Source organism: Chiloscyllium plagiosum, chromosome 12 (assembly GCF_004010195.1).
Source record: "Chiloscyllium plagiosum isolate BGI_BamShark_2017 chromosome 12, ASM401019v2, whole genome shotgun sequence".
Classification (NCBI taxonomy): Eukaryota; Metazoa; Chordata; class Chondrichthyes; order Orectolobiformes; family Hemiscylliidae; genus Chiloscyllium; species Chiloscyllium plagiosum.
In genome coordinates this window covers 2,215,523-2,233,982 of record NC_057721.1, presented here as the reverse complement: position 1 = coordinate 2,233,982, position 18,460 = coordinate 2,215,523, and the positions used below count along the sequence as shown (strand labels likewise).

At 49.6% G+C, this 18,460-nt stretch overlaps 1 protein-coding gene across 2 annotated transcripts in view; it reads right to left on the bottom strand.

Moving 5' to 3' along the window:
* Positions 1 to 18,460, bottom strand: part of plcxd2 (phosphatidylinositol-specific phospholipase C, X domain containing 2) — a 30,421-nt gene extending 11,961 nt beyond the window's left edge. The window contains exon 1 of one of the 2 annotated variants that reach the window (XM_043700267.1): positions 18,269 to 18,460. In XM_043700267.1, coding sequence (XP_043556202.1) covers positions 18,269 to 18,458 — 190 coding nt within the window. In that variant the 5' untranslated portion in view covers positions 18,459 to 18,460. Of the gene's footprint in view, positions 1 to 10,675; positions 11,539 to 18,268 lie in introns of those variants that run through there. The other variant, XM_043700268.1, reaches the window with a different exon arrangement.

Below are 18,460 nucleotides of genomic sequence, written 5' to 3'. Positions count from 1 at the left end.
GAGCTGTATCCAGCTACAAACTAAAGTGCAAGTTAATCCCAAAATGGAAGATTGATCAGCAGTATAACTGCCATCCACTCCACAATCAACTTCAAAGGGAGAGTACATTCAATTGGAAAGTCGGAATGACTTTGAAAATATGGTCCTCACGCTAAATTAGAAGCATCATTAGTAAGGATTGGTTCATTCACGTTTCACATCAGTAGATTCAGAATGGAAGCACAGAGAGCAGCCACTTTAATTCACACACGTACGGAATCATTCAGTACATATCTGGCCCTTCAGCCCATCAAATCTGTACTACCAAAAGTAAACTACTACCTAGGATCTCACTTTCCTACACCTTGACTGTTATGACATTTCAAGTGCTCATCCATGTACTTTTGAAAGATTGTGAGGTTTCCCACCTCAACATCCCCCCCCACTCCCAGGCAGGATATTCCAAACACCCACCAAGCTCTGGGTGAACCCGTTTTTGCTGAAATCCCCTACTGCCGTTCCCATTAAAATTCTCCTCTTTGTCACTGACAATGTCACAAAAACTCAGAAACAGGCCATTCAGCCCAATGTGATCACCAAATGAGTATCTCACTCCCTGTCATTTCACAATAGCCCACAAACTTCTCCTTTTCAGATGAGGGTCGAATTGCATTTTGATAGCTCAGTGATCCTCCCTCCCCCCACACTCTCAGACAGTACAGCCCAGACCCTAACCCCTTGAGTGAACGTGCCTCCCCCCACACTCGCAGACATTACACCCAAGACCCTAACCCCTCGAGTGAGCCTGCATCTCCCCTCACTCTCAGACTGTACATCCCAGACCGTAATCCCTCGAGTGAACCTCCCTTCCCCCTCACTCTCAGACTGTACATTCCAGACCCCACCACACTCTCAGACAGTATATTCCAGACCCTAACCCCTCGTGAACCTCCCTCCCCCGACACTCTCAGACAGTACATCCCAGACACTAACCCCTCGAGTGAACCCGCCTCCCACCACACTCTCAGACAGTATATTCCAGACCCTAACCCCTCGTGAACCTCCCTCCCCCGACACTCTCAGACAGTACATCCCAGACACTAACCCCTCGAGTGAACCCGCCTCCCACCACACTCTCAGACAGTATATTCCAGACCCTAACCCCTCGTGAACCTCCCTCCCCCGACACTCTCAGACAGTACATCCCAGACACTAACCCCTCGAGTGAACCCGCCTCCCACCACACTCTCAGACAGTATATTCCAGACCCTAACCCCTCGTGAACCTCCCTCCCCCGACACTCTCAGACAGTACATCCCAGACACTAACCCCTCGAGTGAACCCGCCTCCCACCACACTCTCAGACAGTATATTCCAGACCCTAACCCCTCGTGAACCTCCCTCCCCCGACACTCTCAGACAGTACATCCCAGACACTAACCCCTCGAGTGAACCCGCCTCCCACCACACTCTCAGACAGTATATTCCAGACCCTAACCCCTCGTGAACCTCCCTCCCCCGACACTCTCAGACAGTACATCCCAGACACTAACCCCTCGAGTGAACCCGCCTCCCACCACACTCTCAGACAGTATATTCCAGACCCTAACCCCTCGTGAACCTCCCTCCCCCGACACTCTCAGACAGTACATCCCAGACACTAACCCCTCGAGTGAACCCGCCTCCCACCACACTCTCAGACAGTATATTCCAGACCCTAACCCCTCGTGAACCTCCCTCCCCCGACACTCTCAGACAGTACATCCCAGACACTAACCCCTCGAGTGAACCCGCCTCCCACCACACTCTCAGACAGTATATTCCAGACCCTAACCCCTCGTGAACCTCCCTCCCCCGACACTCTCAGACAGTACATCCCAGACACTAACCCCTCGAGTGAACCCGCCTCCCACCACACTCTCAGACAGTATATTCCAGACCCTAACCCCTCGTGAACCTCCCTCCCCCGACACTCTCAGACAGTACATCCCAGACACTAACCCCTCGAGTGAACCCGCCTCCCACCACACTCTCAGACAGTATATTCCAGACCCTAACCCCTCGTGAACCTCCCTCCCCCGACACTCTCAGACAGTACATCCCAGACACTAACCCCTCGAGTGAACCCGCCTCCCACCACACTCTCAGACAGTATATTCCAGACCCTAACCCCTCGTGAACCTCCCTCCCCCGACACTCTCAGACAGTACATCCCAGACACTAACCCCTCGAGTGAACCCGCCTCCCACCACACTCTCAGACAGTATATTCCAGACCCTAACCCCTCGTGAACCTCCCTCCCCCGACACTCTCAGACAGTACATCCCAGACACTAACCCCTCGAGTGAACCCGCCTCCCACCACACTCTCAGACAGTATATTCCAGACCCTAACCCCTCGTGAACCTCCCTCCCCCGACACTCTCAGACAGTACATCCCAGACACTAACCCCTCGAGTGAACCCGCCTCCCACCACACTCTCAGACAGTATATTCCAGACCCTAACCCCTCGTGAACCTCCCTCCCCCGACACTCTCAGACAGTACATCCCAGACACTAACCCCTCGAGTGAACCCGCCTCCCACCACACTCTCAGACAGTATATTCCAGACCCTAACCCCTCGTGAACCTCCCTCCCCCGACACTCTCAGACAGTACATCCCAGACACTAACCCCTCGAGTGAACCCGCCTCCCACCACACTCTCAGACAGTATATTCCAGACCCTAACCCCTCGTGAACCTCCCTCCCCCGACACTCTCAGACAGTACATCCCAGACACTAACCCCTCGAGTGAACCCGCCTCCCACCACACTCTCAGACAGTATATTCCAGACCCTAACCCCTCGTGAACCTCCCTCCCCCGACACTCTCAGACAGTACATCCCAGACACTAACCCCTCGAGTGAACCCGCCTCCCACCACACTCTCAGACAGTATATTCCAGACCCTAACCCCTCGTGAACCTCCCTCCCCCGACACTCTCAGACAGTACATCCCAGACACTAACCCCTCGAGTGAACCCGCCTCCCACCACACTCTCAGACAGTATATTCCAGACCCTAACCCCTCGTGAACCTCCCTCCCCCGACACTCTCAGACAGTACATCCCAGACACTAACCCCTCGAGTGAACCCGCCTCCCACCACACTCTCAGACAGTATATTCCAGACCCTAACCCCTCGTGAACCTCCCTCCCCCGACACTCTCAGACAGTACATCCCAGACACTAACCCCTCGAGTGAACCCGCCTCCCACCACACTCTCAGACAGTATATTCCAGACCCTAACCCCTCGTGAACCTCCCTCCCCCGACACTCTCAGACAGTACATCCCAGACACTAACCCCTCGAGTGAACCCGCCTCCCACCACACTCTCAGACAGTATATTCCAGACCCTAACCCCTCGTGAACCTCCCTCCCCCGACACTCTCAGACAGTACATCCCAGACACTAACCCCTCGAGTGAACCCGCCTCCCACCACACTCTCAGACAGTATATTCCAGACCCTAACCCCTCGTGAACCTCCCTCCCCCGACACTCTCAGACAGTACATCCCAGACACTAACCCCTCGAGTGAACCCGCCTCCCACCACACTCTCAGACAGTATATTCCAGACCCTAACCCCTCGTGAACCTCCCTCCCCCGACACTCTCAGACAGTACATCCCAGACACTAACCCCTCGAGTGAACCCGCCTCCCACCACACTCTCAGACAGTATATTCCAGACCCTAACCCCTCGTGAACCTCCCTCCCCCGACACTCTCAGACAGTACATCCCAGACACTAACCCCTCGAGTGAACCCGCCTCCCACCACACTCTCAGACAGTATATTCCAGACCCTAACCCCTCGTGAACCTCCCTCCCCCGACACTCTCAGACAGTACATCCCAGACACTAACCCCTCGAGTGAACCCGCCTCCCACCACACTCTCAGACAGTATATTCCAGACCCTAACCCCTCGTGAACCTCCCTCCCCCGACACTCTCAGACAGTACATCCCAGACCCTAACCCTTCGAGTGAACCTGCCTCCACCATAGGCTTTGACAGTACAGACCTAACCACGTGCTGTGTGAAGGGGATTTTCTTACATCTCTTTTTCTTCGTTTACCAATTATTTCAAATCTGCTCCATTTCATGCCTATGACATTCCAGAGCTCAGCAGATGCCCTGTTAGAGTCTGCAGCACCTTCCCTGAACAACAGACACCATTCAACATCCTGTGGGCCACAGGGGAAACACAGCAAGTCTCAAACAAGTTCCCTGTGATTGACCCTATTTTGGTGAATGGCACATTTTGAGCCCCTTACAGTGTGATGGTGGTCCGTGTTAAACAGGTTCAGGACCAGCCAGGGCCTTTGTGCAGGGGCCTGACCTCAACCAGGCCCCAGTACAAACCCTATATTCAGTTGTGGAGTGACCCAAAACAATGCTGCAAATGCCCTCGACAGACTGAGGGGACGTGCGGCAAATCACCTTCAACTCAGCAACTGGGGAGGCAGTAACTTGGCTCCACTCTTTAGGTAATTAAATAACTGACAGTTTGTTGTGAATCTGATGATAAACTATAATGCTGCAGAAATATTACTGTACTGCTACTTTGTAAAATCTCATACACTTCAAACAGAACCATAGAATCAGAGAGCGTGGAAACAGAGCCTTCCATCCAGCTCATCTGTTCTGATCAGATTTCCTAAATTAATCTAGTCCCACTTGCCAGCATTTAGCCCACACTCTTTGAAACCCTTCCTATTCATGTATCTATCCAGATGCCTTTTAAATGTTATCATTGTACCAGCCTCCATCACTTCCACTGGCAGCTTGTTCCATACACACACCGCCCTCTATGTCAAAAAAGTTGCTCCCTGGGTCTCTTTTAAATCTTTCCCCTCTCACCTTAAACCTATGCCCTCTAATTTTGGACTCACCCACCCTGGGGAAAAGAACTTGGCTATTAATGCCCCTTCACGATTTTATAAACCTTTGTAAGGTCACCCCTCAGCCTCTGACGCTCCAGGGAAAACAGCCCCAGCCTATTCAGCCTCTCCCTGTAGCTCAAACCCTCCAACCTTTGCAATATCCTTGCAAACCTTTTCTAAACCCTTTCAAGTTTTCTGTTTAGTATATGAGCTGCGTTATTGTGGGGTCGAGCTGTTTGGAATCCTTCAGGAAAGATGTCAAGCTCGATTCAAAATAAGTTTGAAGAAAAACGACTTAGAATCTTAATATTAGTCTGATAAAACATTTGACTATTGCGAAACAAAGTTTTTAACCAGCATTCAGTGAATCCTGTGCTCGCATCTATACCTGCAGAGCTGCATAGCCTCTGGTCTGCAAGTTCTCTTCCAAGTGACTCACCATCCCGACTTGGAAATATATCTCCATTCGTTCAGTGTTGCTGGGTCGAAGTCCTGGAATTCCCTCCCGAACAGCATTGCATGTCTCTCTATAGCTCGTGGACTGCAGTGGGTCAATAAGTTAGCTCACTACCACCTTCTCCCAGACTTCATCAGTGACACGCATATCCCGTGGATGAATAAAAATACTCTTTGGAGCTATCACTCTACAGACCAATGATAAAATGCCTGCGACACTCAGCTAAGTTTATTGACGACGATCAGTAACAAAGCTTATATGAAAAAGCATCCTCAGTGCTGGAAAATTAACCATAATGTTTCAGAGGAGTACAAACAGAGGTCCAATAAAAGCCATGTGATGAGATATTAGAGGCGGGGGGGGACCAAAAACATAGTCAGGTGGGCCTTGAGAGGAATGAGATTTAGGAAAAGTTTTGGCCCCAGACAGGTGATGGTATTGCTGCTCATGATGAGGGTATTCATTCAGTGTCTCCCCAATCTCTTCAGCCTCCACACACAACTTCCCACTACTATCCTTGACTGGACCTATTCCTACCCTAGTCATTAACTACCCTAGTTAAGGCGAAAGAAGTGGGAGGTGATACCTAGATGGGGGTGGCACGGTGGCTTGCACTGCTACCTCACAGAACCAGGGTCCCAGGTTCGATTCCAGCCTCGGGTGACTGTCTGTGTGGAGTTTGCACGTTCTCCCTGTGTCTGCGTGGGTTTCCTCCCATAGTCCAAAAATGTGTAGGCCAGGTGAATTGGCCATGCGAAATTGTCCGTAGTTGTTAGGAGCATTAGTCGGGGGGGTAACTTTTTCGAGGGTCGGTGTGGACTTGTTGGGCCGAAGTCAGGACTCAAATCTAATCTAATAATGGTCTTCTTGAAGCAGGTGGGAACCTCACCTCAAAGTAAGGAGAGGTTAAAGGTGTCAGTAAATACTCCTGCCTGCTGGTCCACGCAGGATCTGACTGCACATCCAGAGATTCCATCCAGGCCAGTCGCTTTTCGTGGGTTCACCCATCTGACATCTGTGGTGGTGACCCCAGGGGCACCTGAGGCTTGGCAGGGGGGGCAGGCGACATCATTTCACTGACCTTCTGTTCAAAACCTGCAGGGAACGCAGCGAGCTCATCGAAGAGGGTTGCATCGTATTCCGTGATTCTCCTCAGCTTCACTCTGTAGCCTTGCCACATTCGACGTGTGGTTAGTCTGGGATTCAAGAACAGTTTCTTCCCCGTTGTTACCAGACTCAAATATAAAAGTCGACCTTTCTCTGCGCTTTCTCAGTAGCTGTAACACTACATTCTGTTCTCTGAGCCTGGTGTACTCATGTAGGGTATGATTTGTCTGGATAACATGCAAAACAATACTTTTCACTATCTCAGTGCACGTGACAATAAAATAAAACTGAATCAAAATGAAGGTTAGAGAGAAAGGAGTTCTCAAAGAATGCAAGGGCTGCACACTGGGAGGGACTCAGTAACGGCCAGCATGACAGAGGGATGTCCTGAAATCCCCACTGACCTGTGGGAGCCTGTGGCCTGTGTGACTGACCCAACAGGAGAAAACCTCCTCAGAAACACACCCATCAAACTGAGGGATTTCATCAGGCATGTAGAGAGGTGCAGTTGAGGCACTGGAGGGAGCAGGAGACTCCGACTGGAAGACGATGTCGGTGAACCAGCACAGAGAGTCCTGGGTGAACTGCAGTCAGTGCAGTCCAGGAACCGGAGTAGCACGGATTTGCTAGGTTCATGGAGACCACTCTGGACAGCAGTGGAAAATACCATCGAAACGTTTTCGGTTAGTATAGCACGTACAAACCTTCATCCGAAATACCTCCCATCGTCCCGCATGGGGACGACGAATTCACGCATTGGTGAAAAGGTGCGTGTTTTGTGAAGAATGTAAATGAGCTGTACAAATGAAGAGTCTAATACAAGATTGGGATTATTTTTCCTCGTTAATTCATTCATGGGATGTGGACATCACTGCCAATACCATCTGAAATTACCCTTGAGAGGGCATTAAAGTTGATGTAGATCTGGAGTCACACGTGGGCCAGCCTGGGAGGGGCTTCCTTCCCTTAAAGGTCAGTATCTAAGGGGGCGAAGGAGCTGGGGTAGACCCCTCGAGCCTGCGGTACCGTTCAATAAGATCATGAAACGATGTGATTACTCCACATTCCTGGTTTCCCCTCAGTATACGTTCTCCTAATGGTTATCAACAATCTATTTCACTCTGTCTGAAAAAGATTCAAATGCTCTGCTTCCACCACCTTTTGAGGAACAAAAGGTCGAAAGACTCGACCCTCTGTGAGAAACATTTTCACCTCACCCGTGCCTTAAACGAGCAACCCCGTAATTTTAAATGATGATCCCTAGTTCAGGATTCTCCCACAAGAGGAAACGTCCTTTCCACACCCACTGGGTCAAACCCCTTCAGGATCCTAAATGTTTCAATTAAGTCACTCTTCTCAACACCAGAGGATACCGGCCTGGATTGTCTAGCTATTCTTCAGAAGGCAACCTGTTCATTCTAATTCAAGAGAGTGAGGGGGCAGAGCTGAGTGTGGAGGCCATCACTAAGGAGAAGATGCTAGAAAAATGGCCTGCAGGTGGATAAATCACCTGAACCAGATGGACTACACCTCAGAGTTCTAAAGGAGATAGCTGAAGAGATAGGGGAGGTGTTAGATTAGATTACTTACAGTGTGGAAACAGGCCCTTTGGCCCAACAAGTCCACACCGACCCGCCAAAGCGTAACCCACCCAGACCCATTCCCCTACATTTACCCCTTCACCTAACACTACGGGCAATTTAGCATGGCCAATTCACCTAACCTGCACATTTTTGGATTGTGGGAGGAAACCGGAGCACCCGGAGGAAACCCACGCAGACACGGGGAGAACGTGCAAACTCCACACAGTCAGTCGCCTGAGGCGGGAATTGAACCCGGCTCTCTGGCGGTGTGAGGTAACAGTGCTAACCACTGTGCCACCGTGCCACCTGATCTTCCAGGAATTGCTAGAGTCAGAGAGGGTTTCAGAAGACTGGAAAATCACTAATGTGACCCCCCTGTTTAAAAATGGAGTAAGGCAAAAGACGGAAAATTATAGACCAATTAACCTAACTCCTATGGTGGGTAAGATCCTGGGATCCATTGTGAAGGATGAGATTTCTGAATACCTGGAAATGTATGGTAAAATAGGGCAAACTCAGCCTGGTTTCATCATTGTCTGACAAATCTGCTGGAATTCTTTGAGGAAGTATGAGCAGGTTAGACCAAGGAGAACCAATGAATGTTATCCAGCTGGACTTGAAGAAGGTCTTTGCCAAGATGCTACACAGGAGGCTACTGAGTAAGATAAGGGCCCATGGTGTCAGAGACAAGGTGCTAGCATGGATACAAACCTGGCTGTCTGGCAGGAAGCAGAGAGTGGGGATAAAAGGGTCCTTCTCAGGATGGCAGCTGGTGACAAGTGGTGTTCTGCAAGGCTCAGTGTTGGGACCAAAACCTTTCACTTTATACAGTAACAATCTAGATGAAGGAACTGAGGGCATTCTGGCTCGGTTTGCAGACAATACAAAGATAGGTAGAGGGACAGGTAGCATTGAGGAGGTGGGGAGGCTGCAGAAGGATTTGGAGAGGTTAGGAGAGTGGGTAAAGAAGTGGCAGATGGAGTACCATGGGAAAGTGTGAGGTCATGCACTTTGGGAGGAAGAGTAGAGGATGGACTATTGTCTCAATGAGGGGAAAACTCAGAAGCCTGAAATGCAAAGAGACTCTAGTCCAGGATTCTCTCAAGGTAAACTTGCAGGTTGAGTCAGTAGTTAGGAAGGCAAACGCATTTATTATGAGATGACTTGAATATAAGATCAAGGATGTATTTCTGAGGCTGTATAAGTCTCTGGTCAGACCACATTTGGAGTATTGTGTGCAGTTTTAGGCACCATATCTCAGAAAGGATGTACTGACCCTGGAGCGTGTTCAGAGGAGGTTAATGAGAATGGGCCCAGGAATAAAAGCTTAACATATGAGGAACATTTGAGGACTCAGGGTTTAAATTTCTGGGGGTAGCACGGTGGCTCAGTGGTTAGCACTGCTGCCTCACAGCGCCAGGGGTCCGGGTTCGATTCTAGCCTTGGGCGACTGTCTGTGTAGAGTTTGCACGTTCTCTCCGTGTCTGCATGGGTTTCTTCCGGGTGCTCCGGTTTCCTCCCACATTCCAAAGATGTGCAGGTCAGGTGAATTGGCCATGCTAAATTGCCCGTAGTGTCAGGGATGTGTAGGTTAGATGCATTAATCAGGGGTAAATATAGGATAAGGGTAGGGGAATGGATCTGGGTAGGTTATTCTTCAGAGGCGGGTGTGGATTCTATGATTCTAAATTCAATGGAGTTTAGAAGGATGAAGGGGGATCTAATTGAAACATATAGAATACTGAATGGCCTGGACAGAGTAGATGTTGGGAAGATGTTTCCATTGGTAGAAGAGACAGGACCCGAGGGCATAGGCTTAGAATAAAAGGGAGACCTTTTAGAACGGAGATAAGGAGAAACCTCTTCAGCCAGAGAGTGGGGAATCTATGGAATTCATTGCCACTGAAGGCTGTGGAGGCCGGGTCAGTGAGTATATGTAAGACTGAGATAGATAGGTTCTTGAGTATCAAGGGTTACAGGGAGAGAGTTGGAGAATGGGGTTGAGAAACTTATCAGCCAGGATTGAATGGCAGAGATTCGAAGGACTGAATGGCCTAAATTCTGCTCCTACGCCTTAAGGCCTTAAATATTAGCCTGGTAAAGTCTCTCTACCTGCAATGCATTAACATCCTTCTTTAGTGAACCAGCTTTTATTTTTAACAATGATATCAGAGTCATAAATGAGACTGACTTTAAAAAGACAGATTTTAAATTTGTGAAATTTGGAATTAAGAGTCTAATGATGACCATGAATCGATTGTTGAAAAAAAGCCATCTGGTTCACTAATGTCCTTTAAGGAAGGAAATTGCCAACCTTACCTGGTCTGGCCTACATGTGACTCCAGACCCACAGTAATGTGGTTGACTCTTAACTGCCCTCTGGGCAATTAGTGATGGGCAATAAAAGATGAGCTAGCCAGAGATACCCCCATCCTGTGGAGACAAGAAAAGAAACTGTGAAGGTGCTTGAGCAGTACCAGCACCTGCACACAATGTATGGCTTTGACAAAGGGTTAAGGGAAGAGGCACTCACTCAGTCTCATTAGTCTACAAGGAAAAACTAGGGTCAATGGAAGATAAGACAGGTATCACACCAACATCACACTTTTTAATCATTCGTCTTACCAGCCCACAGCAACACATGGGACTGTATGTTTAATTGCCGGTGGTGAAGAGGGAGAAGATTTGAAAATTGCATCTTTAATCTATGGCTGACAATGATCCTCAGGACAGTTTGCGGTTTTTCCAAAGGGCCTTGGGGCTGTCCATGGTCAACTGAGGGCCCCTGAGGTTTCTGAAGCAGTTATGAGTAATGTCCAGAAAGGAAGCCTCGACAGGCCAAATATCCTGCTGACTCATGGGTAGCCCTGTCATGTGACCGGCCAAACTGGATTGATTTGGTTGATTTAGGAATGCACTAGACACAGAAGCACCCACAAGCGGGGTAAGGAGTGGCACTTAAACCTCCAAACATCTCATCAACTTGACCCATCAAGCACCAGCGATCCAAAAAATGGCAGGATCTGCGGACTGTAGGATGCATCGAACTGGAGTGAAAACAATTCATCTTCAGTTCTGAAGTCAAAGAAGGGACCTATCTGCTACAGAACAGCACTTTCAATCCAATTTTTTCTAGCTGTAGCCAAACAATCTGGTGCAGTGTGCTGCAAAGCTATGGGGGTCGATGTAGGACAGTTCTCTTCCATCTCTGTATTTTGGTCAAATTTGAGGTATTATATAACGCTGGGCCTAGCACTGCACCTTGACGAGTTGTCCATGGAAACTTTCATTATCATCACTGGTGCTCCCTTGCAGACAAGGATGACTCTCTTCCACTCTCAGGGTGAGTCTGTAGGTGGCTGTACAGACCAATGTGGTTTCCACAGGCTCTGTTACTCTTGGAACAGAATGTGGTTGCTGTGGTTCTGTTTGCCGAGCTGGGAATTTGTGTTGCAGACGTTTTGTCCCCTGTCTATGTGACATCCTCAGTGATTGGGAGCCTCCTGTGAAGCGCTTCTGTGATGTTTCCTCCAGCATTTGTAGTGATTTGTACCTGCCGCTTCCGGTTGTCAGTACCAGCTGTCCGCTGCAGTGGTCAGTATATTGGGTCCAGGTCGATGTGCTTATTGATTGAATCTGTGGGTGGGTGCCATGCCTCTAGGAATTCCCTGGCTGTTCTCTGTTTGGCTTGTCCTATAATAGTAGTGTTGTCCCAGTCGAATTCATGTTGCTTGTAATCTGCGTGTTTGGCTACTAAGGATAGCTGGTTGTGTCGTTTCGTAGCTAGCTGGTGTTGTGGTCACGGGAAAGGGTGGCATTGAGCGCCTTACGCTATTTTCGCTTGGATTCTGCTTGACGAGGTGCTTGATGCCTTCCCAGGTGCTCCACTTCCCCTTTGGACGGTCTTGGGCCAGTGATTCCCAGGTGCCTGTGGGAATGCCACACTTCGCCAGTGAGGCCTTGTGGGTATCACTGAAACGCCTCCTCTGTCCCCCTGGGCTCACCTATCATTTCGGAGCTGGGAGTAAAGCACCGGCTTGGGAATCTCGTGTTGGTCAGTGATTCCCAGGTGCCTGTGGGAATGCCACACTTTGCCAGTGAGGCCTTGTGGGTATCACTGAAACGCCTCCTCTGTCCCCCTGGGGCTCACCTGTCATTTCGGAGCTGGGAGTAAAGCACCGGCTTGGGAATCTCGTGTTGGTCATGCAGACAACATGCCCAGCCCATCGCAGCTGACCAAGGGTGGTCAGTGATGGAAATTTTATGCTGTCTTTCTCCCCCAGTCCTTCCAAGAAGCTGCCTGCTCCCTTCAGCAAGGCAACCGCAGACTCCAACATGGCTGCCGCCTGCCATTTGGAACAAGCGCCAATCAGCCAGCGCATGCCTCCATGGCGCAGAGGGTAGCTGACTGCACAGTTCGTCTCTTGACTAATCAGGACACTGACTATTCAATTTATCAGCCTTTTTTGTATTCTTTCAACCACACGAAACACATCTCAGTTCACACCATGTTGTGTGATTGAATAAAAGCAGTTCCCACTAAATTCTTTTGAATGTATTACAGCAGATGGTGAGTGCCTCTCAATGACATGACTCAATGTAGGATCGAGCTAATCTCATTCCTAATCAGCTCTGACAACAACAAATCTCCCCGTTGCCAAAAGTAGTTTCAACTTGACAGTCAATGACCAGGGCAATTAGGAAGTACGTCTGAAAACATTTCTCTTGGTGGGAGCAACTCTATCCCACATCGCACGAAAAAACTAATACATGTCACATCACTTTTAGATCTTTCATTATCGAGGCTGGGTCATGAGGAATATGCAAGGCGGAGATTGACTATATTTAATCAGTAAAGGGAATGAGGGTGATAGGGAAAAGGCAGGAAAGTGGACTTGAGGATGATCAAATCAGCCATGATCTCACTGAGTGGCAGAGCAGGCTCAAAGGGCCAAATAATCTACTCCTGCTCCTACATCTCATGGTCTTAGAGAAACACAGAAGGCACAGGGTCACTCTGTACAGAGACACACAGGGTCACTCTGTACAGAGACACTCAGGGTCACTCTGTACAGAGACACACAGGATCACTCTGTACAGAGACACACAGGGTCACTCTGCACAGAGACACACAGGGTCACTCTGCACAGAGACACACAGGGTCACTCTGTACAGAGACACACAGGATCACACTGTACAGAGACACACAGGGTCACTCTGTACAGAGACACTCAGGGTCACACTGTACAGAGACACACAGGGTCACACTGTACAGAGACACACAGGGTCACTCTGTACAGAGACACACAGGATCACACTGTACAGAGACACACAGGGTCACTCTGTACAGAGACACTCAGGGTCACACTGTACAGAGACACACAGGGTCACACTGTACAGAGACACACAGGGTCACACTGTACAGAGACACTCAGGGTCACACTGTACAGAGACACACAGGGTCACTCTGTACAGAGACACACAGAGTCACTCTGTACAGAAACACTCAGGGTCACTCTGTACAGAGACACACAGGGTCACTCTGTACAGAGACACACAAGGTCACACTGTACAGAGACACAGAGTGTCACACTGTACAGAGACACACAGGGTCACTGTACAGAGACACACAGGGTCACTCTGTACAGAAACACTCAGGGTCACACTGTACAGAGACACACAGGGTCACTCTGTACAGAGACACACAAGGTCACTCTGTACAGAGACACTCAGGGTCACTCTGTACAGAGACACACAGGGTCACTCTGTACAGAGACACTCAGGGTCACTCTGTACAGAGATACTCAGGGTCACTCTGTACAGAGACACTCAGGATCACACTGTACAGAGACACACAGAGTCACTCTGTACAGTGACACACAGGGTCATACTGTACAGAGACACTCAGGATCACACTGTACAGAGACACTCAGCATCACACTGTACAGAGACACACAGGGTCACTCCATACAGAGACACTCAGGATTACACTGTACAGAGACACTCAGGATCACACTGTACAGAGACACACAGGATCACACTGTACAGAGATACACAGGGTCACACGTACAGAGACACTCAGGATCACACTGTACAGAGACACTCAGGGTCACACTGTACAGAGACACACAGGGTCACACTGTACAGAGACAGAGACACTGTACAGAGACATACAGGGTCACACTGTACAGAGACACTCAGGATCACACTGTACAGAGACACTCCGGGTCACTCTTTACAGAGACACTCAGGATCACACTGTACAGAGACACACAGGGTGACTCTATACAGAGACATACAGGGTCACACTGTACAGAGACACTCAGGATCACACTATACAGAGACACACAGGGTCACACTGTACAGAGACACACAGGGTCACACTGTACAGAGACTCTCAGGATCACACTGTACAGAGACACACAGGGTCACACTGTACAGAGACACTCAGGGTCACACTGTACAGAGACTCTCAGGATCACACTGTACAGAGACACACAGGGTCACACTGTACAGAGACACTCAGGATCACACTGTACAGAGACACTCAGGGTCATACTGTACAGAGACACTCAGGGTCACACTGTACAGAGACAGAGACACTGTACAGAGACACACAAGGTCAGACTGTACAGAGAGAGACTGGGTTACACTGTACACAGACACAAAGGGTCATACTGTACACAGACACACTGTACAGATACACAGGGGGACACTGTACAGAGACAGAGATACTGTACAGAGACACAAAGGGTCATACTGTACACAGACACATTGTACAGATACACATGGGGACACTGTACACAGACATACAGGGTCACACTGTACACAAACACATAGGGTTACACTGTACACAGACACATAGAGACACGCTGTACAGAAACAGACAGAGTGCCCCTGTACAGAGACACACAGGGAGACATGGGGTCACACTGCACAGAAAGATACTGAGTTATACTGTACAGAGACATGGGGTCATACAGAGACACAGGATATCAAATAACCATGAGTCAGAATACAGGAAGGAGATAAGAGTGCTTGGTGTCACAGTGCAATGGTAACAATCTCTCTCACAATGTTAGCAAAACAAGGAACTGATCATTGACTTCAGGGAGAAAGGAGGAGGACACCCCCCTGTCAAGATCAACCGAGCTCAGGTGGAGATGGTTGACAGTGTCAAGTTCCGAGGAGTGATGATAACCGACACTCTGTCCTGGCCCTCCCAATGTAAATGCAATGGTCAGGAAGGCACAACAACGCCTCTTCTTCCTCAGGTGACCTAGGAAATACAGCGTGTCCTCATGGACCCTCACCACCTTTACAGATGCACTATAGAAAGCATACTGTCCGGCTGCATAACAGCCTGGTACAGCAACTGCTCTGCCCAGGACTGTAAGAAACTACAGAAAGGGATGTGTGTACAGCCCAGCCCATCCCAGAAGGCAACCTCCTATCCACTGACTCCATTTACACATCCATTGCCATGAAAGGCTGCTCACATCATCAATGACCCTCCCATCCCAGTAATGCTCTTTTCTAACCTCGTCCATCAGGCAGAAGGCACAGAAGCTTGAACACACGCACCAACAGGTTCAGGAACAGCTTCTTCCCTGCCATTATTAAACTGATGAATGGACTCTGCAACTGCAAATAATGTTGATCTTGTTTTGCCCACCTCCTGTGAATCTTTCTGTACTGCTCACAAAACAAAGCTTCTCCCTGTACCGTACTTAGGTACATGTGACTACAATAAATCAAATCTAATTAAAAGGGTCACACTGTTTAGAGACACACAGGGTCACTCTGTACAGAGATACAGTGTCACACTGTGCAGATGCACACAGACACACAGGGTCACTGTACAGAGATACAGTGTCACACTGTGCAGATACACACAGGGTCACTCTGTACAGAGATACAGTGTCACACTGTGCAGATACCACCAACAGGTTCAGGAACAGCTTCTTCCCTGCCATTATTAAACTGATGAATGGACTCTGCAACTGCAAATAATGTTGATCTTGTTTTGCCCACCTCCTGTGAATCTTTCTGTACTGCTCACAAAACAAAGCTTCTCCCTGTACTGTACTTAGGTACATGTGACTACAATAAATCAAATCTAATTGAAAGGGTCACACTGTTTAGAGACACACAGGGTCACTCTGTACAGAGATACAGTGTCACACTGTTTAGAGACACACAGGGTCACTCTGTACAGAGATACAGTGTCACACTGTGCAGATACACACAGACACACAGGGTCACTCTGTACAGAGATTCAGTGTCACACTGTGCAGATACACACAGACACACAGGGTCACTCTGTACAGAGATACAGTGTCACACTGTGCAGATGCACACAGACACACAGGGTCACTCTGTACAGAGATACAGTGTCACACTGTGCAGATACACACAGGATCACACTGTAGAGATACACAGGGTGATACTATACAGGCACACTCAGGGTGACAGTGCATAGAGACACACAGGGTCACACTGTCAGAGACACATAAAGCCACACAGGGTCTCACAGTCACAGAACACAGCGATCACTAATGACAGATACAGAGAGGGGTCACATGATACAGATAGAGCCAAAATTCACTGAGTCGAGAAAAAAACTCATCGGATGAAGTGAAATTGTTTGAATTGTCATACAAAAAGGTCCTGAGGCTAGTTATTGAAAAGCAGAAAAGCAAGGTTGTGTCCAATTGTGGACAGGGGCTGCACGGTGGCTCAGTGGTTAGCGCTGCTGCCTCACAGCGCCAGGGACCCGGGTTCAATTCCAGCCTCGGGTGACTCCCTGTGTCTGTGTGGGTTTCCTCCGGGTGCTCCGGTTTCCTCCCACAGTCCAAAGATGTGCAGGTTAGGTGAATTGCCCGGAGTGTTAGGTGCATTAGTCAGGGGAAAATATGGGAAATGGGTCTGGATGGGTTACTCTTTGGAGGTTCGATGTGGACTAGTTGTGCTGAAGGGCCTGTTTCCACACTGTCAGGAATCTAATCTACTTCAATTGCTTGCTGGGAGTGATATTTGAGGCCAGAACCAACAATATGCAGCCTCAGTGAGAATTTTGGAAACTGCACACAGACTCGGAGAGCTGGAGAGTGAATCACAGTCATATGGGAATCATACCCGTGTGATGCCAGGCAGGATGGCAAAGGATGGTGCAGGAATTGGACATTTCTATGGCATGCCAAGGCGGTACCTCAATGCAGTAGCTGTCCTGTAATACCTGGATCCAGCATTAGGAGGCAGATGGATCAGAACACACTGCACTCACACATGTTCAGTGAATGCATGGGACACACACACATGTTCAGTAAAAATGCCAAGCGCTTACATTCACATCATCAGTGAACATCTGAGGCACTCACACTCACATGTTCAGTGAATATGTACGACACACGTGTTCAGTGAACATGTGGGACACTCAGTGTTCAGTGAATATATGGCCCACTCATGTATTCAGTGAATATGCGGGACACTAACTCGCGTGTTCAGTGAATATGTGGGACACTCACGTGTTGAGTGAATATGCAGGACATGCACACTCATGTCTTCAGCACATACAAAGTGCTCACACTCATCTGTTCACTGATCACACAGCACTCCCAATCAATGAACAACGCGGTTCCCACACTCCATGTTCACTCACATGGCGAATGAACACGCGGCGCTCACATGCCCGTGTTCTGTAGCGAGTAACTCCCCTCCTGACTCGCCTGTCCACCACCTGGCACAAGGCACAGGTCAGGAGTGTGATGGAATATTCCCCACTTGCCCTGGTTGGGGGGGGGGTCGCAGCTCCAGCAAGAGGCTTGCCATCATCCAGGACAAAGCAGCCCACTTGACTGGCACCACGTCCACCAACATCCACCAGCTACTGGCACATGGTGGGAGCATGGTGGGCTACACCCTTCAATTTACAGACACCTCCCCCACCTCACCAGGTGAGAGATTCCCTACCTCCCCCCTGCCATGACAGTACTGCACACAGGAGGATCCCAGAGCCGGATCTCCCCACCCCTCTCAAGATCTAAGACACCCCTAAACCTCACAGCCCCACCCCCAGGAGTGCACAGGAGGATCCCAGAGCCGGATCTCCCCACCCCTCCTCCCCACCCCCCCCCCAAGATCTAAGACACCCCTAAACTTCCCGGACCCCCACCCGCAGGGGTGCACAGGAGGATCCCAGAGCCGGGTCTCCCTTACCTGGCACGGCCAGATTGGCGAGGGGCAGGGCGCTGAGAGCCGGCGGCAGGTTGCCCATCCAGTCGGCGTGTGGAGAGGCCGGTGCCCGGCGCTGGGATCGCGGCTCGGGCTCCCGGGCAGGAGGAGGCTGCGAGGCTCCGAGCTGGCCAAGCGCCTGGAGCAGCCGGGCAGCCCAGCCGGCTGCAGACATCC